The sequence below is a fragment of the Ochotona princeps genome, chromosome 7, assembly GCF_030435755.1.
Source record: "Ochotona princeps isolate mOchPri1 chromosome 7, mOchPri1.hap1, whole genome shotgun sequence".
Classification (NCBI taxonomy): Eukaryota; Metazoa; Chordata; class Mammalia; order Lagomorpha; family Ochotonidae; genus Ochotona; species Ochotona princeps.
The window spans coordinates 83,959,036-83,983,348 of record NC_080838.1 but is presented as its reverse complement, the minus strand read 5'-3'; the positions used below and the strand labels follow the sequence as shown (position 1 = coordinate 83,983,348).

At 46.9% G+C, this 24,313-nt stretch overlaps 2 protein-coding genes across 3 annotated transcripts in view; one reads left to right on the top strand and one right to left on the bottom strand.

The window, feature by feature from the left end:
* The window catches only part of MCPH1 (microcephalin 1), a 190,547-nt gene that overhangs the window by 110,683 nt on the left and 55,551 nt on the right, over positions 1–24,313 (top strand). The gene's annotated exons all lie outside the window — the stretch shown is intronic.
* ANGPT2 (angiopoietin 2) overlaps positions 1–24,313 on the bottom strand; it is a 46,340-nt gene that overhangs the window by 16,880 nt on the left and 5,147 nt on the right. For both annotated transcript variants that reach the window (XM_004590881.2, XM_004590882.2), the window contains exons 2-3: positions 5,745–5,900; positions 2,999–3,120 (exon numbers count right to left, since the gene is read on the bottom strand). In XM_004590881.2, coding sequence (XP_004590938.2) covers positions 2,999–3,120; positions 5,745–5,900 — 278 coding nt within the window. The remainder of the gene's footprint in view (positions 1–2,998; positions 3,121–5,744; positions 5,901–24,313) is intronic.

The window sequence follows — 24,313 nt, the reverse complement described above, 5'->3', positions numbered from 1 at the left end:
GAGGAGTTGGAGGGCTCACACTTTTGCAAAGTGCAGATCATTTGAACCTCGGTTCTCCCGAGTTTGCATCACTGTGGAGGAGGGCAGTGCTCACAGCTTAGCTGAATGGGCACACAGTCCCTCCACACATTAGTTAGTTTTAGAAGGAAGAAAAATAATGGGCTGCAGAGACACATGGTAGTGCTAACTTCAGTCGGCGAATCTGAATGCGTAACGGGGGCAGTTTCAGGGGAAAGGCCTACCCTGAGATTTTGACTTAGCAACCATTGTGTAAAGAGTACCTTTAAAGTACTATTGAAGATTTAAAAACCATATCGGCGGGCACTGTGCTTACTAGTAGTACATGTAGGAGCCTGGACTGGGAATGCCTCAAAGTTTTTTAGGGGATTCCCCTGAACAAAATGGAGGAATCAAAGCATTAACCAACAAAAGATGGAAAATGGAGTAGATCAATCAACCACCTCAGCTATGTGCTTCCAGCGGAAAACTGGACAAGGGGAAACTCTAAGATGGATTATGTCAATCAGTGGACTCTGCACCAGCCTCATCATACCTGGACTGTTGCTGATGATATGTTGGAGCTTCTAATTGATCGAGGTGACGTTCTGCTGGCTCTGCCTACAAACCTGAGAGGGTCTCCCTAAGAGGCCGTTGAACTTGAACTGGACAAGTGGGATGCTGGACTCTGTATGGTGTGAACTTTTAATTAGGGAATCTCAACGGAACTTGAGCTGTGGTTATGCATCAAGGTGAAGGAATTCACCATGGGGGAAGGATTTGGGGTGAAGGGGGGGGGGAATCCCAGTACCCATGAAATTGTGTCATGTAATACAATGTAATTAATGAATAAATGAATATTAAAAAAATAAAAATAAATAAAATGTGGTCCTTGGAAGGTCAAACACCATTTGCACATTTGGGTGGTGGTCTTGCAAATAATTTCTTGGGTCAAAGTTCACGTCAGAAACAATAGCAAGCCAAGCTCATTGAAAGATAGAACATCATCAATGCAAATTTCCTAGTATTTGGAGCTCCTGATAAAGAAAATCTTGGCATTATTCTGTGTTCCTGATAAACAAGAAGATGGCTTCTTCCGCTGCTGGAAGGACCATGCTTCCTGCAGGTCCAGGCTCAGCACTGGTGGTTTCCACAGGTAGCCAGCTGGGAGATGATGGAGTGCTGGCTGCTATTCAGCCATGGAGGCCAATGTTCTGCCGCTCAGGTTGCCATGCGCACTTGCTGCATGCCACGTACAGTTATTACTCCTCTTTGGTATGATTCACAGGTATTTTTTAACTTAGTCTCATATGAAACTACATTTGAGTTACAGAAAATGTGTATTATTGATAATGGGAGTTAAACTAATAGGAAAGGTGGAAGACTAAGATTAAAAAACAAAACAAAAACAAAAACCCTGGAAGGAGTGTGTAGGCCAGAGTGACCAGAAAACACAGCCAGCTGCCTGTGGATGGAGTCCCACCAATACAACATCCGGACGTGGGTTTCCATAATGCACATTTCTTAGCAAGTTTTGGAACATTTCTTCAGAGACTATGTCAATTTTTTTGAACAGTGTTTGCTTAGCTATTTGAAAGGTAGAACAACAGAGAGTCAGCGAGAATTGATCTGTATCCACTTCCCAATTAATCACAGTAGCCTGGGCTGGACAGGCCAGGACCCAGGAATTCCATCCTGGCCTCCCACCTGGGTAACAGGAACTGAACACTTGGGGCCATCTTCTACTGCCCTCCCTGGTAGATTGACGGCGAGCTGGATTGGACACCAAGCTACTGGGACTCAAACCACCACTCCAGTGTGAAATGCCAGTACCCTAAGTGTGACTTCACCCACAGTAGCCCCCACAAGGATTTCAAAGATTTTGTGCTTCAAAATAAAAAACACACACGCTCTTTTAATTCTTCTTCCCATAGACTTTTGGAGTAGTCTCGTACATCGAAAAGCTTTGACACACAGATTTTTACCAAGTCACCGGACGCTGGAGGGGAGAAAAAAGTTGTGAAACTTGTTGGGTGTGTTTCAAAGCACCTCACTAAGTGGCTTTGTACAGCAGTCTGCTTGTTCTAAGTGGTGTGGCCGAACTAAGAAGTAAGGGAAGGAAAGAGACAGGTGAGGCAGGAAATGAAGGGGACGGTGAGGAGGGAAGAGGAGAGCAGAGGAGGTTGCCAGCTAGTACAGTAGTGAAGTCCCCACTTTGGACCACCTGCATCCATTGCTGAGTCTGGGTTCCATCCCACCTCTGCTTCCAATTCCAGCTTCCTGTTGATAAACATCCTGGAAGGCAGCAGGTCATGCGTGACTCAAGTGCTTTGGTTCCTGTAGACTGCTGTGTGAGACAACTGGGTTCTGACTCCCAAGTTCAGCCCAGCCCAGCCCTGGCTATTGCGGGCGAATGTGGCTGAGAACAAGCTATGGAAGATCTCTCTCTCTCTATTTCTGTTTGTGTGTCTATTTGTCTGCCTCTGAATAAAAATAAGTTCTTAAAAAATACTGGCTTTTCAAAATGCATACGTGTGACGAAGTCTTCCCAAATAATTGTGCAAGTAGCCATTAAGTTGGAGAAATGCGGGTGTGGCATTTATGTAAAGTAAAGGAGGCAGGCATTTGGTGTGGCAGTCAAGGTGCCGCTCCATCAGAGTGTTTAGGTTGGCAGCGCAGCTCTGCTTCTGAGTCCAGCTTCCTGCTAATGCAGACCTGGGAGGCGGTGGGTGATGGCACAAGTGGTTGTGTCCCTGCCACCCCACTTACATTGGGCATGATTTAAAAACAAAAATTCTGGAAGCCATACCTAAAAGTCTGGGGGAGAGAATTGGAGAGGGGAAAAGGGAAATCCCAGGCCTGTGGAACTGTATCATGAAATGATAATAATAAAAAGAAGTAAAATTTTAAAAAAATTCTGGAAGCCATACCTAAAAGTCATGCGCCAGACTTTTGTATATAGCAGGTGTACAACTCTCAATCGCAGATATTTGCGTATTACCTGTTTTTGTCTTGCAGTTTATTTATTTCAGTGGTCTGATCCAAAATCTGTTTTTCCAGTTTGTTTGTCGACAGGGAGTGTTCTAGAAGCTGAAGCTCAAGTCTTGTTGTCTGGTTTAATACCTAAGTGTAACAAAATGAAACTCCTTAGTTGAGACTTATCTCAATTAAGTCATTCAAAATGTAGAAAAGATGGAATAGAACTTTAATAATTTCATTTTTTTGTTTGTTTTCAGAAAAGGTTTGGTGTCTTGGGTTACGTTTGTGTATGTTAAACCATTCTTCCCCATCATGTCTTTATGTTGGAAGGTGTCAATAGCGCCAACATTTGTGTGAAATAGTAGTTATGTTTCCGTTTCTGCCACTGCCTTTCACACAGACTAGTGGGAGTATAGAATAGTCACATTTCAGAGATCAAAAGTTGTTAATGAATGAAAAATATTTTTGCTCTGCTGAAAACAAAATGCTATTCTCCTATTTGTTTGTTTCTGAGTAGACAAAAGGACTAGAAGTCAGTCACATGCTTCCATTATATACAAATACAGCATATTTTTAGCTTGGTATTTCCTAGTTTGTGTCCACATGTAGCCTTTTATCCTTTCTCCACTATTTTTCTTACTCCCATTTTAAAATTCGTTTCAACCAATTGAAAACAATAAAATAGCAATTTAACATGGTAACGGGGTTTGCTCCGGAGGCTCTTCTGATGTGTGGCATGTGCGGCATGACTTTTCCTCTGTGCTCATGCAACTTAAAAGACGGATTCCTGAGCCTCTGGCTGCCTTCAGCCCGCAGGAAGATGGATTAGTCACATCCTGCAGATCCTGCTTGTTCAGGATGTGATGTCACATGTGAATCTAAGTCCCAATTGTTGCCAAGGAATTTGGGGGCCTTGAAAGAATCATTGTTTGCTCCAGGTCTTTGTCATTCTCAAAAACCAAGGCCTGGCCCACAGCCTGTCTCTAGGGGTGGCCAGGCTTCAGTCAGAAGGCCAGTTACATTCATTTGAAATGTCTTTCTGTAAATGAACAAAGGTGTCGGGCAACCGCAGGTTTCAGTTTCAATGTTACTAACTGCAATGTGGACTTAGCCTGCACCTTCCATGGATGTAAGCATTCTCTTTTAACCTCTAAAAGGAGCTGGAAGATTGAGGCTCCTGTTGGGGTCATGAGGGTTATAAAATGAGGAGAATTTGAGAGAGCAGCGCGGAAGGGTGGTGTTTGAGGCCAGGGGTAACTGCAGTAACTTAGAACCTCACTCTTCTGTAGAGTGCGGTACTGGGACATGGGCCTCAAGATTCCCATCTGGTTTACACATGTGACAGCCTGGATTAGCCAGGTCAGTCACTGTCTGCTTTCCGCTCTTGTAACATCTCAGTCCTCCAGCCACTGGTCACAGCCTCTTCGCACTGGCCTTCTGCTATGATACACTAGAATAATCTTGCATCTAGTGAGAAACTTTTACATTTCAACCTGAAATTATTTCCTAATCAGTAACTGCTGATACCTGCCTTCAAGTGCATTGTATCCATTGGATCACATAATTGAGTTTCTTCATGCCCTTCCTTTGACTCAGCCAATTCAATGTACATATTTAGAGTTTTCAGGTCATTTTCCTACTGTCATCTTTTCCTGGATGATTTGGTGTCTTATTTGGTAGAAGGCTTACAAAAAATGTAACCCAGCAAAAACATCAAAGTACAGTCACACAAATGAGTGTGACACAGGATGTTGTAGAGAATTGCAGCACAGTGTGTGTCTTCACGCTTTTTTGTTATCCCTGAAAATGTAGTTAGTGCTGCTCATCAGACAGGTTTTGAGTGAGCCGTGTTGTCCAGCAGGCTCGCTGTGGAAGGTGGGGGACTGGGACTAGTCATACTGTAGTCACCTTGGTCATTGACTGTGGAGGTACTCAGGTATTTTTAAGTTGCCATACCTTTTCATTTTCATATCATGCCTTTTGTAACCTCTTGTGATCAAATTTTTAGCCATTAATGAACCTGATTGCTATCTTTATTGATAAAATGCGTTGTAATCAATAGTTTATTATTGTGTTCTCCCATAGAAGTCTTTTATTATCCCACTCTTATACTGTTTCTTCTTTCTCATCCTGCAGTTGTAGAGACATGAAACGTCTCCCCTTCCTTGCTAAAAGGTTCTTCTCAGCGGGGTTGCCCGCTGGCTTCTCTTGCTTCATATCCCCTCCAGGACAGTGTACACCATTTCTGGGACCTCCTTACTGCTGTTAATCAGCTCACAGGCCGGTGGAGATCAAAGGGAACTAGGCAGCCTTTCCTCCCATCGCCCACACCACTGAGGTTTGGGCGAGGCAGGGGCCGTGCTCAGGGGTGTTCATGTGGCCAGCAGGCAAACCCGAGCCGCGACTGACTCCAGATCTCGGCTCATCTGTGCAGTGTAGCTGCTGTCTGGCCTCTTGCTCTGTCATTCACTCATGACTTGTTTTAACAGTTGTGTAAAATTTTTTTTCTCCCAGGACATTCGATTTAAGAACAAAAATGTCTAGCTGTCTACCTCAGTTCTTTTCATTTAAATACAAGCCTTTGAAATAAAGCCCTTCTAGGATGAATCCAATTTGATCTCAGTGCTGCAGATGAAAACATACCCATCCGCTTTAAGTTTATACCGTGCCACACATTGTTAGCTTTGTGTCAACTCGTCCACTCTCTCAGCCAGACACCTTTCAGTTTGCCGTTATTTCACAAGCCTGCCCTGCGTCCTCTCACTTACTTGGGCTTCCACGTCTGTCAGCTTCCGCGTCTGCGCGGCTGTCTGGTTGAGCAGGCTGGTGCCTATCTCTACCATCAGCGCCGTCTGGTTCTGCACCGCATGCTGCCGCATCTCCGCCATCTCCTTCTTCATATTGTCCTGGACGTAGTTCTCCAGCTGGAAAAGGCCACCAGTCCGGGGATCAGAAACCTGGTCCCAGTCTGTGTCACCTCCCTGTGCTTTACGAAAGTGCAGCGAGGGACTGTGCCTTGTCCTGGCTTTAATATCTTGCTGGTGGGTTTTGATTTTGCTTTTATCACTAGCAGTAGAATATCGTATTAGTGTATTCCTGTTTGAAATCAAGCAACAGGAACAGCGCAGATCAGAGACGAGCTGTGTATTGTCTCAGTGCACCTGTGGGAGTTCACCCATGCTGGGCCCTGCAGCGTGGGGGTCAGTGGGTAGGACTCCTGGGGTTTTGCTGCCTGGTGTTGTGTCTGATCTGCCATCCTGCAGCCCTGTTTACATTGGACAGTAAATGACAATCTCTCACTGAGAAACATCGCTGTGTCTGCCACAGTCTAGACTACCTTACTCAAGGCTGACTGTGGAAGCCTGAAAACGTGATTTTCTCCGTAACCAACAGTCACCATTGAGTTCCACACTCCCACCTTCCTTCTGGTTGAGTGTATTAGCCAGTTCACTTGGCCCTGACATGCATACACTTTTCACTGCTCACATAAGCCTTTGAGCCTACCCAGCTCCATCTACCTGTCAAGCAGCACTAGGACTAGCTGCTGTGGTTTGGAGAGGTTTGTCCTGCAGAAGCCATGCTGGAGTGGGGTCCTCAGTCATGGTACAAGGGGGTTGGTGGGAGATCATTGGGTCATGAGGTATCCACCCTCAGAAGGGCTGTGGGTTAGGCTCCTGAGGCCTGACAGTTAGCTCACGAGCAGAATACAGGTGTGTGCCACGCACGTTCCCTCTGCCTCTCCACCACGGTGTGGCACCACATGAGAGCCCTCTAGAACATGAGCCATCCTCTGCTGCCTCCCAGTATCTGGATGAGCAGCAAGCTAAACTGCAGCCAGTGGAGCTGAATCTTAAACGGGACGTTTTGATATAGGATGCAGGTGTCCAGTGGGCTGATGTAACCATCTTGCCAAACACTGTCCCCTAATCTAGTGTCTTTCTTTCAAATTTGACATTTACTACTGATCATTCATTGAGTCAGTCATCAAACGTAATGTCTTCTAAAATGTTACCTGATAATAATTCTGTACCTGAACCTCCGAGTAAGACAGCAGAAGGAAGTGCAGTTTCTCACAGTTGAAGGATTCCCTGTTGGTGCATTTTGTAAGCTGTGCCTCGTGATTAGAGTTGTGTGCGGCTGTAAGCTTACTGCATCCATTTTCCAGTCTACCATCACCTCTGGCCCTGCTCCTTTCTGCTCTGCTTCTCCCTCCACCCTAGCTGTCTTGGGATTGCGTATCTCTCCCCGACTTCTTCCCTTGCTGCTGGAATGATCAAGTGTGCATAAACTGTGACTGGGATTAGAGCTGTGGTCCTTTGTAAAGTCATATAATTGAAGCTGTCAATTCTCCATATGAATCAAAACAGATTAGACCAATGTGAGTGTGTGTGTGTGTGTGTGTGTGGAAATATGTGTATGGTGTGTATATAAACATATAAAAGACCATATACTATTAGTTGGATTCTAACAACTATCACTAATATTGGCTTCATGAAATTTAAAGAATTTGATATCCTTTGTTAACTCTACATAAAATCTGGCTTAGGCTTTTTACTTATTTTTAAAAGGATTCATCTATTTATTTAAAAGATCCAGGAACAGAGAAAGACAGAGATTGTCCGTCTATTGCAAATGTCATCAGTGGTCAGGGTTGAACCGGGCCAAAGCCAGGGACCAGGGACTCCATCCTCGTTTCTGGCTTCCCATGTGAGTGGCAGGAACCCAGATGTTTGAGCCCCTGTCTCCTGATTCCCAGGTGCATTAGCAAGGAGCTGGACTGGAGGCGGAGCAGCCAGGAACTGGAACCAGGCAATCCTATATGGATGTGGGAATTCCAAATAGCCCCTCACCCACTGTGCCATAACACCCGCCTCCAGATCAAAGTGATGCTCTGTGTGATCTCTCCTGATTTCTGCTTTTCTTGACCCTCTTCCCCTTAAAACACAAACTTTCAGGATTAAAATGCACTGTTTCAACCATGAAGAGAGATTTGTAGCTCGTCACCTCCCACATCACCACAGGAGTGGTGGAATTCCTGAGGCTGGAGATGTGTGGCAACCAGAGAAGTTGTCTTAGTAGCTTGCTTCCATTAACACCCAGCAAAGTTCATATTTAGAAAGATTTCCATAAAGATGTTCCCAAGCTACAGCTTAGCTCTAGTCTGTATGCAAAGAGCATGCTTTATAAACTGGTATAAACAAGAAGGTATAACCTTTTAGTACTTACCAGCTAAATTAAATTTATTGAATATCTGTCCCTATAAATCATGCAAATAGAAGGGAAAAATTACACCCCATTTGCTGCCCCGCATGTCTCCAGGTAGTGGGTCAGATGTGGCTACAACATAAGGAGTCACAAGATTATTGGATCCAAAGACACTCAGTTTAGAAAGCTTTGGAATTGGGCCCGGCGGCGTGGCCTAGAGGCTAAAGTCCTCGCCTTGAAAGCCCTGGGATCCCATATGGGCGCCGGTTCTAATCCCGGCAGCTCCACTTCCCATCCAGGTCCCTGCTTGTGGCCTGGGAAAGCAGTCAAGGATGGCCCAATGCTTTGGGACCCTGCACCCGCGTGGGAGACCCGGAAGAGGTTCCTGGTTCCCGGCTTCGGATTGGCGCGTACCGGCCGTTGCGGCTCACTTGGGGAGTGAAACATCGGATGGAAGATCTTCCTCTCTGTCTCTCCTCCTCTCTGTATATCCGGCTTTCCAATAACAATAAAATTAAAAAAAAAAAAAAAAGAAAGAAAGTTTTGGAATTAATGTTCTTGGTTCCCTGTTTTGAGGAAACTTGGAAGCCTCCTTTTAACGTCTGTAGACAGAAAAGTGGCCAAACTGGGCCTCCCGACCCTCCTTGTAGATTTGTTTCGTGTGTGTGTGTGTGTGTGTGTGTGTGTGTGTGTGTGTGTGTTAATTCAAAGACTGTGCTGCCTCAGCAGTTGGGCACTCAGCAGCACTGCATGGGAGATGCTGAGATGAAAGGAGATGAGCCTAGGAGATGCATGGCTCGGACAAACCTTTGTCTTCTCCAGATGCCTGCCGGAGCCTCAGGATGGATGCATGGGGCAGAGATCATGCTCACGTGTAGCTGGAGTGAGGAGGGGGTGTTCCATTTTGTCTTTGTATTGATGCCAGGCTGGGGTTTATTTAACCTAGACAAGTGCATGTCAAGGCCACTTGCCTTGCACTAATGGGCTTTGTAATTTTGTCCTTTCTTCCCACCCTTTGTAATTTTGTCCAAGGCAACATAGGAAGGCCCAGTGAGGACACAGCAAGGGAGGCTTGCCTTGTTGCAAGTGGTTTTTTAGGACTTCTTCCTTTGCAGCCCTGACCTCACCCCACCCAACCACGGGGTTCTAACTCCCTCATAGGATCTGTCACCGTCGCCCTGCAGCGGCACTAAAATGACGAGGCACGCTCTTGAGGGACTGGGAAAAGCCAGAACCGCAACCGGACCCCTCACTGCCAAAAGCGACTGTGTTTAAATCCTTCTTTCCGCTGCTCCTGTTCCCATTGGCCTTAGCTTTCCTCTGCCGCTTCTCAGGCCCTCTCTCCACCACCCTTCTGCCCATATTTCTTCCCGTACTTTCTGCTGCATTTCTCCATTCTTGTCCCAACTCTCCATTCTGCTTTTACTGCTTCTGTCTGTATCCCTCTTTTCCAGCTCTCTCTCCGCCACCCTTCCTCCCGCCCGTCCTTCTTCTCCCTCATCCCGTCTTTCTCAGTCCACCGTCTGTCATCTGTCATCTGTTGTCTAGCTTTTTCTGGCTACTCTTATATCGTTCTCCACCAAACACTTCTCCCCGTGGGTCCACTTGGCGCTACCTGATAGGTCAGTAATCACAGCGAGGGCATTAGCCTATCCCTGTGACTTCCTGTTTACCTGCTGGTGAGACCAACTCCTCCTGACCCTGGGCCAGCCGCCATCTTGCATTGGCCCCTCCCAATCCCGGAGCAGCTTCAGCACCCTGCTCCCCACAATCTTCCAAGCACTTCAAACTTCTAGTTTGTTCAGAAAGGTCCTTTTTGTTCTGTTTGGTCATTGTGAGTGAATTTCTGTTACTGATTATGTGCCATTGTCTACATAACCAGCGCTGTTCCTCCATTCACGCCCTCCTATGGATGACAGCTCTTTGCTGCTGCTGCAGTGAAATGCCTGAGACGGGCTGCCCATGGAAGTAGAGGCCTATTCAGTTTACAGTTCTGGAGTTTCCGAGTACAAACAGCTTGGTGCTGGGACAGAGGTGGGTGGCAGTGCACATGAGAGCTGGGGGAGCTGGGATCCTGAGAGTGTGTAGTTGGGCCAGACTCAGGCTTTCGTAGCAATCCTCGCTGGAGAACCCAACACCAACACAGCTGCCTTCCAAGGGCCATCACTGGCCTGAGGACCTGCCCTGGACCCACCCACTCAAGGTCCCACCCCGAGGAGTACTCCCTGGGGACCAGGCCTTGTTCATTTAAACCTTTAGGGAACCCTCTCCCATCCTCCCCTACTGCTTGTATACAAACCACAGCTAACAGCATGACACAGCAATGAATAGAGGCACAAGCCCAGTTTACAGCAAACTCAAGTTGGTCTTCTCCTTATTTAAATATTACTGCATAATTTGATGTTCTGATAGTTCAAAGTGCTGTGGATATACCAGTGTCCCTGCTCCCCTGAGTGTCTTCTGTGTGTGTGCCTAACTCCACATTCCTTTCTTTGCTTCTCCCATGTCATTCTCCCTGCCTCTTTTCATCTTTCCCACAGCATCCCTCAAAATCTTCAAAGAAAGATAATTTTCCTATCCAAACATTCTAAACTTTTTCTACTGGCAAATTTTTTTCTAGTCAATAACAACCATTTTGATTGTATGCGGATTTAATGAGGCTACATATAGTATCCTCATATAAATTGTATAATATTGTCCTATTTCAAAAGGTGTCACATTGGAACAAACAAGGTTGGCACACATGTATATTTACACACACATTTGTTAGAGCACCTTGCAGGTTCCTGGCATTTGTACCGATAGCGGTGAGTACAACATCGCAGCTGTAAGAAAGGCACATATACATACTTACGTACACATATATATATTTACATGAGTGGTTATGACAGTTTATAGATGCATACTTTAATATAATTTAGTACAAAGATACTTCAGAAGGTTTGTGGAAAATGTTATTGAAAGCTAAGTCCATTTGGATTCAGAACAGCTGCAACTCGAGGCCGTTTTGCGGACTGCCCTTCTTCATGACCGTTTTGAGTCCCTCTGTGTGTGTCCATAGAGCCCTTGGCTGCTCACACTGCCTTAGCCCAGGTTTACCCAGGCGCAGGGCCTGAGACCAGCAGAGGCATGCAGGAAGTTTGTTTAGGAAGTGGTCCCAGAGAGTGGCCAAGGATGACAAAGAAGGAGGGGGACTGGGCTTAGCACGTGGCCTGGGTCCCCACCACTGCAGCTGCTGGGAGAAGCCATGGACCTTTGGAGGAGCCCTTCACTGAGTGTCAGGAAGAGTTCCACCCCCAGTGAGCATAGCCGGGCACCATACCAAGGAAGTTCCCACCCAAGGGAACTTTACGTCCCAAGGGACGTGAAGTCCACTTGTCCTGGGCAGGGTGCTGAGGGTCTGCAACAAGTCCAGGGTGAGAAAAGGTGGGGCCTGGGGATGGGAAGCAGCTGCAGGAAAGCAGAGGAATACAGGGGGTAGTTCAGAGAGGTCATGGGATGTGGACCTGTAGGAAAAATTCATTTTAATGCAAAAAAAAATTGAAATCCTTACATACAAAGAACACTCATGGAAAATGCCTGTCATGAAAAGACTGCATGCATCTCATGTTTATTTGTTTAATTTGCACTAGAACATTTCTTTCCATTTTTTGATGTTCCCTCAGACTATCTGACCCTTTTATTATAAAGGAGCGACCAGGGTTCAAACACTTGAGTCCGCTGGAGCAGGGCTGCAGGCCTGGGAGGCAGGCTGGGCATGGAGCTGCTGGGACACATGGGGCGCCAGTGGCTTGCTGCTGCGTGCTCTAAGGAGGGGAGAGCCAATTGGGGACTGTCACGCTCTGAAGGTGACAGTGTTTCCTGCAGTGAGGGAAAGCACCAGGCTGGAGACAGGAAGCCAAGGCTGTATTCACGAGCCAGGGAGGGCAGAGGGTAAGCCCGGCCAGGACAGAGCAGCCAAAGTTCCCTCCTAAGCCCGGTCAGCTTTCTGCTGTTTCCTTTGTTCCTAGGGACAGTTTAGATCCTCAGCTTAGGAGAAACCAGTGATGTTTCCTACGGAAGTAGAAAGAAAAAATGTAGCACTGTTCTTGTTTTAGTAATGCACTGAGTTATAAATGATTACAAGGGCAAACAATTAAAATTCAGCCCTGAGAATGACATGGGTGAAATTAGGCCACAGTATAATATGCGAGGAATTTCCTTTTTTAAATGAAACTGAAGTCTCTTCCCTTGCTGAATTTAAGGTACACCAAAGGAAAGGCACAGAAAGTGAACAAGGGCTCAGCATCTTTTGCGCAGTAGACTTTCTGTATCTGTCCACGGTGCACTTCCCTGCAGTCATAGGCATTCAGACACTCCAGGTAGGAACCAGTGACGTTGAACTCATTGTCTGAATGAAAGTGCTGGGGCCTGGGGCTCAGTGCAAGCCTGTGGCAGAGTGTAGAGTAAGATCTCATCTCCATTCACATCCTCTGGCGCCCTCCCCGCTGCGCTGACAGACTGCACAAAGTGTGCCGCCACACCTCTGTGAGGGCGTGCTCGCTCCACTCTCCCCGTGCTGCGTGGCTTTACTCCAGTCCTGGCCGGACTCCAGAGGGAAAGCCAGGTGACCATCTCGGAAACATGGCTTTATATTGTGTTGTTTGTTGAATTTTAGATGTATGTGGTCACAGCGAGTACCCGAGATGGCTAGGAGAGGGGAAATACTAAAGCAACATGAATGCCTTTTACCCTTCGCATGGATAGCAGGAGGCCTTGTCATTTCCTTTTTAAGACAGGTGGGGAGTGGACTTGGGAATGCAGAAAGGAATGCCTGAGAAATCTCTGAATTGGGTCACGTGTGCCCCTCGGGTTGCCACTGTTCCTAGACATGCCCGGACAGGCTTTCCTATTGCTTTAACTCCTCCCGTTGGCAGCCAGAGTAGGATTTTCTGAGATACAGCTGAGAGATGCTCAAAGTCCCCAGGACAGATGTGCAAGAACAGCCACACTCCCTCAGCTTGCTTTGTCAGGCTGTTCTCAGTGTGGATGCCAGCTCTGCTGCCAGCTACTGAAGCCCCGCTCTGTCTCCCAAACCCTGTGTGCACGTGTGCCCACCAACGCAGTGAGGGCACGCAAGCAGGAGGCTGCTGCCGCCTTGAGTTGTGTGCAGAGGGCCACCAGGCAGGTCACGGGGCAAGACTCATGCCCAACAAGACAGAGGGGGGTTTTTAGGAGCTCCCTCCCACCACATCCCCCAAACGACAACAAACCCTGTTCTTTGGCATTGTTGTTCAAGGGACTACGGCTAAAGCTTTTTCATTTCCCTTTAATTCAGTCATTTATCACAGCTGCAGTTTGTGTCGTCTTGACAGTGTAGGAGGGAAAACTCAAGCTCTTTGTTTGATTAGACTGTCTCTCCTTTGACCTCTGGTTCAGTTCTTCTCCCAAGTGTATGAGGCTACAAGGCTGGGTTTTTTTCGGATTTTCATATTTATTTACATAATTTCAGTCTCCTTGTGTGTGTATTTTAAGAGATTCTACAACCACCTGGGCTTCACAGAAGTTAAACATGACCACTCTTTTCATAACTCCCACTGGAAACACAAGTTACTTAACTGCACTTTTGAACATTAATCTTTAAAACTGTAATGCATTTTAGAAATTTAACAAACATCTGTAAAATCTGATGCAGTTTTTAAAATGAAGACAGACAGTATTCATTGCCCCAGAACTAGCAACATCTAGAATATTATGATGTTCTACTGATTACAACTTGTGTTTTTCGATCTGAAATTTGATAGGCAATGTGCTACAAAAATATCAACACATTTACTCTTGGCCATTTGAGATGTTGATAGTTAACCTGGGATTGCCATTCACTTGAGTACGCTCTACTTGGCCTGTGGCTCATAGTCCAGCAGAGAGATTCCGGAAACCACATGGACTGTGCTTTCCGGATGGTTGTAGCTTGACTCTGAGAAGAGAGGCTTGGCTGGGAACTGCAAATGGTGATTATGACTTTGGTCAAATCATGGAGCTTCTAATTATGTCTTCCAAGGCCTCCTCCTGACCCCAAATAAGAAAGCATCTCACCACAAACTAGATTTTGCTTCAAACTTCTTGTTACAAGTACAGTTCTGGGGATGCTGCTGCTTCTGATTCATATTTAGAAACAGTTTATCAAATTTCTGTTTCATGATGTGTCAATTGTCGGTTTTAGGGGCCATTGGTGCTCCAATGGCTGAGTAGTAGGAGAGATTCGAAATTTGGCCATAAAATGACAGTGTCACTGTTCCAGGTGCACTTCCGTTTCATGAAGTTCTACTCGAAAAAGTAATGTCCTTACCTAAAGGCATGGATATGGCACCTGGAGTTAACACTGCACCATAGAGGATCTTTCCGTTTGCATGAAGTTCAAGGGTATAGAGCAAACGCATTAGTAGTGATGGAAATCAGAATGAGATCTTCCAGGTAGGAGTAGTTGAGGGGAGGCTGAGAAAGATTCAGCACCGTGGGCCTAGTGCTGATAGATCTGATACTCCGGCCATAGGTGCCATCTGGGCCTGTCCAAACAACGCCTACGCAGCTGCACCTAGAGAAAGTAACTCTAAAGGGACTGCAGAGCACCCTGCTCATGCTGTCCCAGACCCCAGAGGGGGTTAGAAGATCAGTTAGGTAAATCAGTCACTTAACATTCCGCACCATGATTCTTTCCAGATCAAGCAAAAAAGGCATTTGCTCTTGGAAGACCAAGAGAGAATTCATGCCGTTCCCATTAGCCTAAAAATAAGTAATAAATAAATAAATGTCTGAGTCATGTATTGCATTTTGTTGCATTCAGTGGCTTGGCTTCAAGTGTAGGAAGACAATCATTTAAGTTCTGAAAAGCTGTTCTGTCCATTGCTCCTACTGCGTGAACACAAATCACTGTGAGAAATGTGAAATAAACAGGATTTGATTCTGAATTCCTCCAAGGTAAAATGTTTCTGACTTGAGCAGTAATGCAGATTTGTAGATAAAGTACCTTTTTTTTCGTGTTGAACTGAGTTAGAGGAGAAGTTATATTGCTGATTTTTAAAGCTCTTGAGTCATTTTTAGCACTGATTTTAGAATTAGATACATCTGGGTGTGAATTCATCTCTGTTCCACTCAAGTTTCCAGATTCACTTGTTTTAACCTTGCACTTGCTGATGAAACCAACATGTACAAGCCATGTTCATACGAAAATGTAAGTGGATTTGCACATTTCCCAAACTATGAGCCAAAACACCCCTGGTCTCCGGGCACACGATCAACGCGGTGGGAGCTCAGGTGCCCACTGGAAGCTCGTAATGCCCCCTCCTGTCGGCAGCTGGAAGAGGATGGGGGTCTGATTTCACAGTGTGAGGGCCAGTTTATTCCATTTTGAAGTCACTGAGTTTGCTTAAGGAGAAAAGTAGTGATTTTTTTCCCATCTTTCAATTTATATGTATTTGTGTTTCCAAATGGCCACTACTTGGACAAAAAGACTAAGTTGTTGAAGACTAAGTGCTTGATAAATGTTAGGGATTTCTTTTGGTCTTTATATGCTCTGAAAAATAATTAATGAGGCACCACGGGTACCGTGGGCTGAGATGGTTTGAGAGCGTCAAGCAAAGAACCTTGCATTTGATAGGAAGCAAGTTCAGTCAAGCCTGTTCCCTCTCATGCCCCGTCCAGACACTATATTTAATTGTTCCCTCTGTTTTAATGTATTTATTTAAAAATTGGTAAATTGAAAAGAACCAGCACATTTTATACATTTAAATACACGCAGATATTTTCCTATTTTCTGAACCCATTAAGAAAAAGAGCCCTGTGCCTTTCAAGGGAATCAATCAGTCAACACTGTGTCTCCTCTGACTTTTAGTGACCAAGAGGTCCCCAGTGGAATGTTCCCAGGCTGCCTGCAGTGTCCTGTGGAATGGCAAGGCTGCCCAAGGCTGCTATGACTTGGGTGGTCAGCGGAGCTATGGAGTGTGTGCCAGTCTTAGGAAGACAGCATGGCCCGTTTCTGCTTATGATTTAACCTTGGCGTACTCACCATCCTCACGTGTTCTAAGATGAAGTTTCACAGAAAAGCCAAATGCACTTGAACACCCCAGCAATCTGGGAAGTCAATGCTTGTGGTAAAAAATACAGAGAACCTGAATCACAATCCCATAATTAGTTTCAGTTCCCAGCCCGCCAGCCTCACCAGTGTGGCTGTTCTAGTGGAAAATTCCTGTCCCCTTTCACAGCAGCGCCATGAGCCGAGAAAGCGTGCCATTGAGATCCAACTCCTTCTGCCACTGGAATTCTTACTCCCCCACTTGAAGGAGAACTGCCACTTCACAAGGCGGTCCCCTCCTTACCGATGGCACCCGTCTGCTCTGTGGGGTAGACATGCCAGAGGGCATTCTAAGCGCACCCTTCTTGCCAAGACAGTGATCCTGGTACACATGGGTCCCTGGAGACACGCACCCCCACTGACTCACTGGGCAGGGCCTGGGCTTGGGGAAGGCAGTCATCCTGGTGCACACATGTCCCTGGAGACGGCCACCCTCGCTGGCTAACTGGGCAGGTCCTGAGGCCAGGGAGCAGTGACAGGGGAGTCTATTGTTAGGTGGGTTTGTTTGTTTCTATCAAAGCGTGAGTCATCTCACCCCCTGGGTTTTTAACCAGAGCTCACTGTGGTTCAGTCTGTAATTTGGTCTTGACTCTTACAAGCCAGTTCTGTTGTTTTTTATATCACTGGTGGCAAATTCTTGAAAGCTGCCTCAGTTGTAGAAATGGAGTTTCAAATGAAGGTCGCCCAAGTGCCAGCTAAAACTGTGGCTGAGCATCTTTCTCGAGCCCACCCAGCGGCTAGACCCACACTAGAGTTTTAGCTCCTTGTTGGGACTCAAATTATGAGTACTGGTTCTGCCAACATCTTGGCATTAGGAGTCCAGAGTTAGCACCTAAGTCAATGTTTTGATCCACATATCCTCCATGCCTTTCTGAGAGCCCCTTGCTCAGCCATGCTGCACCAGGAGCTCTGTTCACTCCAGCCGCGGTACCTGTGTTGGGTGTCCCCCTGACTGCAGTAGCTGATCAAGAAGCCAGACTGGGGTGTGCATTTGACACAACAGATGTTGCCACATCCCCTATCAGAGTGCCAGGATTTGAGTCTGGGGTCCACTCACCATTCCAGGTTCCTGCAGTTACACACCTAAGTGGCAGCAGGCAATGGCCCTGGTATTTGCATTCTTGCCATACACATCAAGACCCAGCTTGAGTTTCCAGTTTGGCTTTTGTCAACATGTGGGCAGTGAACCGGTGGGCAAGATTTCTCTCTCTGCCCTTCAATAAATTACTGAGTTTTTCTTTAAAAAAAGATAAAAACACGTGCCGCGAAAGCCTGCTCTAAGATTGCCGAGCCCACCGCTTCTTGCTGCAGTGCTGTCTCCAACGGCGCTACATCTCAGCTTTGCTGACTCACTGCTCAGTTGTCCCCAGAACACTGTCATTCTCAGACCTCCCTGGCTGCTGTGTGCTGCCGTGGTGCCTCAGCATTTGGAGATGGCACAAGGGCGGCAGCAGGGCTTGACTTGGACATCTGTGGGCATAGATCCCAGATGTGCACCTGCAGGCCACTTCAGAGCTCTCAGGAGAACAGGTCCTGTGTCCTGGATCAGGCTTTCCTTGCATGCGAGCTCTTAGGAGTCACTATGGAAGGGGCTGGAGGAATCATGCAGATTTTTTCTTAAAGATTTAAATCTTTTAAGAAACTCTAAAATGAAGAAGGTTTATTGTTTTGTCGGGCATGCGTGTCCTGATGCCTCTTTGTGCCCTGCTCTGTTCTGCTCAAGAGGAAGTTGAGAGAGAACAGTGTGGAGTTCACCGAGACTGCGTGGCCACAAGCGTGCACCTGGGGAACCCCTGCGGCCACTGAGAGCCCTGCCATCACCCCATCCCTGGGCAGCGACAGCTCTCGCCCGCCCACTGCCCCTCCCCCAGCTGCCAGCACGTGGAGCAGTTTCTTTTCTGCAAGAACTCACAGATGTTCCTTTGTCCTGTCTTTGAGACCTGATTCTGGTGTGACCTTCACCCCTGACCCGCACCTGTCAGTTGTTTAAGGCTGCAGTGGACAAAGAAAGGTTCCAATAAAGCCAAGCGGCAAAAGGTGCCGTGCAAGGTTTTTTTCTCCCTGCTTTTCGTTTGCTGCCCAGGGTCACAGAGTTTGAAGTAAGGGAGCACTCAGTCCCCCGTCAACCCCAGACAGTGAGGCTGTTAAACCTGCGTGCCACGGGACCCGCTGGTGACAGCGTGGTAGTTAAGGTGTCTGTGTTAAAAGCCCCCCAACGGGTGGGGAGCTCACACACGAGTTCACTGTGTGAGTGCTCACACGACCACCATGTGTGAGGATACGGACCGAGAATCGCACCTCTCCACAGACTGATTGCACAACCTGCACTTCTGCTTCATTTTATCCCCACTCATCACCGCTTTCTAGAAGATTCCACTGTTATAGTTAAAAAATAACTCTGGTCAGGGATTCCTGTTAACTTTGATTATCTTAAAGGCAGATCTTTAAAAAGCAAAGCAAATTGAATAATCTACTCCTTACTGGTTAACCATGATAAGAAATTTCATAAGCATGTTCCACATATTAAGCATAGACAATTAGCTCATGATTGGAATTTGATGGTTTTACTCAGAAAAATAGTCTCTCTAGCTGCATTTTTGCATGAAACCTTCCCACATGGTCTTCCTCAAGACCATTTTCTTGGGGAAAATTGTAAGCAACATCTGAACTGAATAAATTTTCAAGATTCCAACGTCCAGGGGCATTCAAAATAATACTTCAGTTATCTTCAGACTAATGTTTGTAATTATACAGTAGATAACAAAAGAAATGATACTTATCTGTTAATTCCAGAAACCTAATGGCAGAGAAAATTTCTTCTGAAACGTAGAGGAAACAGAACCTCTTAGGAATTCTGAATCTTTTCTACCAAGATAGGCGGCTTGATCGGCTAACTCTGAAATGCCCACTCAGAAAGCCTCGGCTAACTCTGAAATGCCCACTCAGAAAGCCTCGGCTAACTCTGAAATGCCCACTCAGAAAGCCATTTGGGAATAACTTCTAATATTCTTTTAGATTCGCTTTTTCTTCTAATATAAAAGAAGAGCTCACAAGAGACCAGTCCTGCTGATTAAAAAAAAAAAATCACAGAACCCGGAAGTGATGAGAGCACAGTGGCAGTGTGTTCCTTGAGAACTTGACTGGAGGTGAGGAGGTACAGTGCCGGTCTCCGGAGAGAGAGGCTGTGGCCGTCACGTGATGTGCTCCTGTGACGCTGGGCGTGTGCACTCACAGGCACTCAGAGCCTGCAGGGTGGGGAGGACCTGAGGGCCGTGCAGGCCTGGCCTCCACTCCTCCTCAGTCACAAACAGGACACAAACTGGGAAGCAGTTTTCAGGTTCCTGAGTGCTTTGATAATTCACCGTCCTACTTGAAACAGAATGTCCTGCGAGATCACCAAGGTGGGAAACCAAGACTGCACTGTTTGTGAAATGCACATGGTAGTTTTTGCACTTCACTTGGTTGAATGCAGTTACACCTGTTTTTTCAGGAAGTTATCGAGGAGCAGGCATGGTGGCAGAGCAGGTTAAGCTGCTGCTTGGGGTGCTGCGTCTGTATTGAAGAGCCACACTGTGTGTCAGAGGGCAGTGGGAGTCCAGCTACCCAGCTTTCCAGCTAGCTTCTTGCTAATGCTTCTGGGAGGCAGCTGATTATGACCCGAGTGCCTGACCCCTACTGCCCAGCGTGGACACCCAGAAGGAATGTGAGGCTTCTGACTTCAGTCCAGCCCTGCCCTGTCGATCGCAGACATTGGAAGAATGAACCAACAGATGGAAGGTGTCTCTGCCGCTTTCTAGAGCTATAAAGGTAGATGAAAGTAGTAAATGAATACCAAATAAATTGGTGATGCCAGCTGTGCAGTTCTGGAAAGGGCAGACCTATGGGGACAGCTAAGCAGTCGGTGTTGGCCAGGGGTCATTAGGGCAGTGCAGTCACTGTGGATGAGGTCGTGATGTGGATGCCTGTCTGCAGGTGTGCTAAACCCACAGAATGTGAACACTAAGAGTGAAACCCGTGTGAGCCAAAACCTGCAGGCGATAACGATGTGTCCACAGGGGTTCATCAGTGTAACAAGTGGGCCTCTCTGGCAAGATGTGCTGATAATGGAAGAAGCTATATGTATGTAGGGTCGGGGAACATATTGGAAACTGTTCTCAGTTCAGTTGGCAACATAAAAAATTGCTCTAAAAATCATTTTTTGTTTTTTAAGGTAGTATATCACTTACGAAAGGAGTAAATAATGGCAAATGATTTTTTTTCAGGTTCAGGTTATACCATGAAAGGTGTCCAGTTCTCGTCCAGGTTATTGGCTGTGCAGGCACCAGCATCCTGGAAGATGACTTCAAAGGCATGCTTGCCTAATGAGAATAGCATTGACTTTGCTTGTAAACATGATTCCTATTCTATTGAGACGTGTAGAATGCCTCCACTCAGTATGAGAGTGAGGGACGCGCCACACCCTCTGCTCCAGTTTGGACAAAATCTTGTAGCCAGCTTGAGACAGTCTCTGAAGTGGTCTCTGTGATTTGACCTCTTGTTTCTCCTGGCTGGTGGCCTTGGCACCCTTGGAGCACAGGACCCTTAGGCAGAGCAGCTCAGGTAGTCTCCCAGAAAAGCTAACATCCAACTCACTCTCCCGTTGGTTATACGCAGCACAGCCAGTTAACGCTGAGGAGCACGGGCGCTCTGCTGAGCGTGTGTGAGCAGGAGGATCTCCTGAGAAAGCTTTTGTTCGCACATAATCATGAAGGTTTGGTTTGTGCAGCCCAAGTAGAAATCCTCAGTGTAGAGCACATTCAGGATACTGCTGACATTGAGAAAAACCCACAGTCTAAGCCTAACCTTCATCCAGGGAATTCGCTGGAATGATCACCATGAAGGTGCTGATATATGTCCTGGGATACTGAGACTCGGGCGTTTATCGGTGGGGTCATGACCATGGCAGCCACCTGGCAGGCTGCTGCAGCTCCCTGTCAGCAGGCGTGTTTGGATGTGAGCAGGTGTTGGCAGGTGCACAGTGTGTCTGGGCTGAGTGAGGCAGTGCTGAGGGAGGTGCGCTGCCTTCCACTGCTTCATTGAAGCATCCTCTCCCTAGACGCCAGGGACTCAGCAGAGAGAAGGGAATGACGCACCTGTCCAGTGAAATCGCGTCTCCCAAGGCTGCTGCAGCTCAGCATTGTCGCCTTTGAAATAAACCCCATTTTCCATGGAAAATTAGGAAACTGCACATTAAAATAGCACATTAAGTATTTTTATGTGTATTTTTAATTTGCAAGAGGCTTGACGTTTTTTAAATGATGAAACATTGATCTGTTGCTTTGTGGCAGGTGGATGTAAATACTCCAAAAGAAATTTCTCCCCAATGGGCGAAAGGTTGCTGAAAGGGAGAAACTAGGCCTATTTTTGTGGGAAGGTAATTACCTTCCGAGGTGCACTTGGGGGCAGGGGAGGGGAAAGGCAGAGTTTTAATTAGCTTTTAGTGGAGTGGCGGAGATAATGGTTTTAGCCTGCTGTAAAAGGATTAGGCCACTTCTCAGGAGGTTTTCCCAGGTCACACATCTGTTGTCAGCTGGTGCAGGTCAGGATTCGGACATGAAAGAGAGGCAATTTCATAGGGAAGTGTCTAATTAAAATGTTAATTTAAAGACAGCTGACTAGCACACCTGACCTGTAGGCTCAGGATATGGAGGACAGGAGCCCTTCCCTTATTTGAAAAAAAAATCGTTTTAATCCTAATTAATTGTTGAGGTTTTTTTATTCTAAAACATTTTCCATGACTTTTTTTCCCACTATTTTTATTTACATCAAATCTTTCTACTTTACTCATTTTTTAAAACTTTATAGAAGAGGAAAAAGAAAACAAGCCACCGTGGAGAGAGCCCTTATCTGCCGCTTCTCTCCCACATGTTGCACACAACCCCGCCGGGACTGAAGGTGCACTGGGGAGACGCCGCTGGGAACAGAAGCCTGAACTGCAGTGGGGAGCTCAGCTGGGAACCTCAGCCTGATACTGCAGTGGGGAGCTCAGCTGGTTGCTGGCCTAATGAACAGCAGCGCCTCATTTCCCATCCCGAACATTAGCGTAACACTACTGTGGAGGCAAACTACTGTTGGGTGTCGGTGGGAGACATGTCCAGCTAGTTCTCACACCTGAGTGGTAGAAAGGGGAGGCCACCCATCACCTTCCTGAGACTGGATTTTCTTGGCCTAACTTCCCAGGATTCAAGAGCTCTCCATCTGCCAACTTCCAGAGGAGGTGTGAGCAAATGTGTGGTTTGTGATCATTTTTCTTGGTGACCCTATATGACAGTCCTGGCCGCCCCAGCCACCACCCTGCAGTCCTTATTTTTCCTTTCTATAGTCCCACTTATCCATGAGCAGCCACAGTCCAAAAACCATTAGATGGAAAATTCCAGAAGTAAAGAGTTGATGAGTTTTAAATTCCGGTTGCATGATGGAATCTGCCATATTGCACCGCCTGCCTGAGACACAGGAGTCCCCTCTATGTCTCGTGTGTTCTGGCAGGATGTCCTAGCCACTCATTGTTCAGACCACAGTTGTCTCAGGTATCACATCGAGCTCGCTTGGTCTCATAAGTTATTATTCTTGTTTTATTACTAGTAATTATTATTGTAAACTTTCTGCTGTGCCTTGTGTCTTTGGCCACACAGTCAGTCCTGTCCTTGATTCTGAACATCCCTGGGGAGTCTTGGCTGTACTCCCCGGAAGGGAGGGGAGCTGCTGTCAGGATTTTGTGCCACTGCCCCCTACACCAGGTCTTCCCACAGCTGAGTCCTTTCTTAGCGGCTCTGGCACCATCCTCCCTTGGAGAGGACCGTGGGGCTCCCCTGATAGCCTTCGGGTGCTGTACCTGCCAAAGCCACCTGCTCCAGTTGCTCATGCAGGCCTGTTCTAAGGACGTGAGCCCTGTGTGTGGTGGGAACCCCTGCTGTCACCAGCTAGGGATGCTGAGAAAGCTCCTCAAGCTCCTGAGTGCCTTCTTATGTTTAGTGAAGTCATCACGTGGCAACCTCTGTGTGTATGTCAGTATCACGGTCTGCAGCATGTCTTAAAGCTACACATACACGTTGACTGGGGATGACGTTGCGACGTGGCAGGTTAAGCCACCTCCTGTGACAACGGCATCTCATGTAAGCACTGGCTCAAGTTCTGGCTGCTCTGCTTCCTTTCCAGCTCTGTGCTCAGGTGCCACCCATGTCTTTGATGGGCCCCTGCACCCATGAGACAACTGCGTGGAGTTCCTGGCTCCTGGCTTCTGCTTGAGCACCATTGCAGCTGTTTGGGAAGTGAAAGGATGGTGAAAGATCTCTCACTGTTTTTCCATCTCTTTGTAACTATGGCTTCCAAATCAACCAACCAATCTTTTGAAGTTATTCAGCATGACAGATTTCTCCATAGAGATAATACACATCTGTTTATATATTCATCTACTCAGTGCTTATTCAGCATGGTGGATTTATACATAACAGACCATACATGTCCTTTGTACGCCCACGCTTCTGCAATGACTGCGTGCGTTGTGTGGGTAGACAAAGCACACCAGCAGAGCTGTGGGAGATTTCCTTCGTGTACAGGAAGGCTCAGCGTGCTGGCCAAAGGATCTGTGGTCTGCAGAGCTCCTGGCCCCCAAGTGGCAGCTGTCAGCTCCTGCCAAATGCCCATGCTGAGGACAGCATGTGGTCTGTGAGCGCATGTGTCTCCCCTGGGCAAGACTCAGGAGTTTCTTCCCCACCAACTTACTCCATGCACCCGTAGCAAACACCGCCTTGGGCATGCGTAGGTCCACCATAAATATTTTTTGAGTAAATAAATAAAGCTCACTGGTTCCTACACTGAACCAGGATTACGCTCCCTCCCGTCCTGCCAAAGGTGGTGGGAGTACCGTGTAATCACTCATCCATGTAACAGGGACATAGCATGTACTTGAGTTCACATCCATATTCCTGCACACCTTTCTGAGCTGTGTGACGTCAGAGCATGCCAGGCTGTTGCTGGGACTTA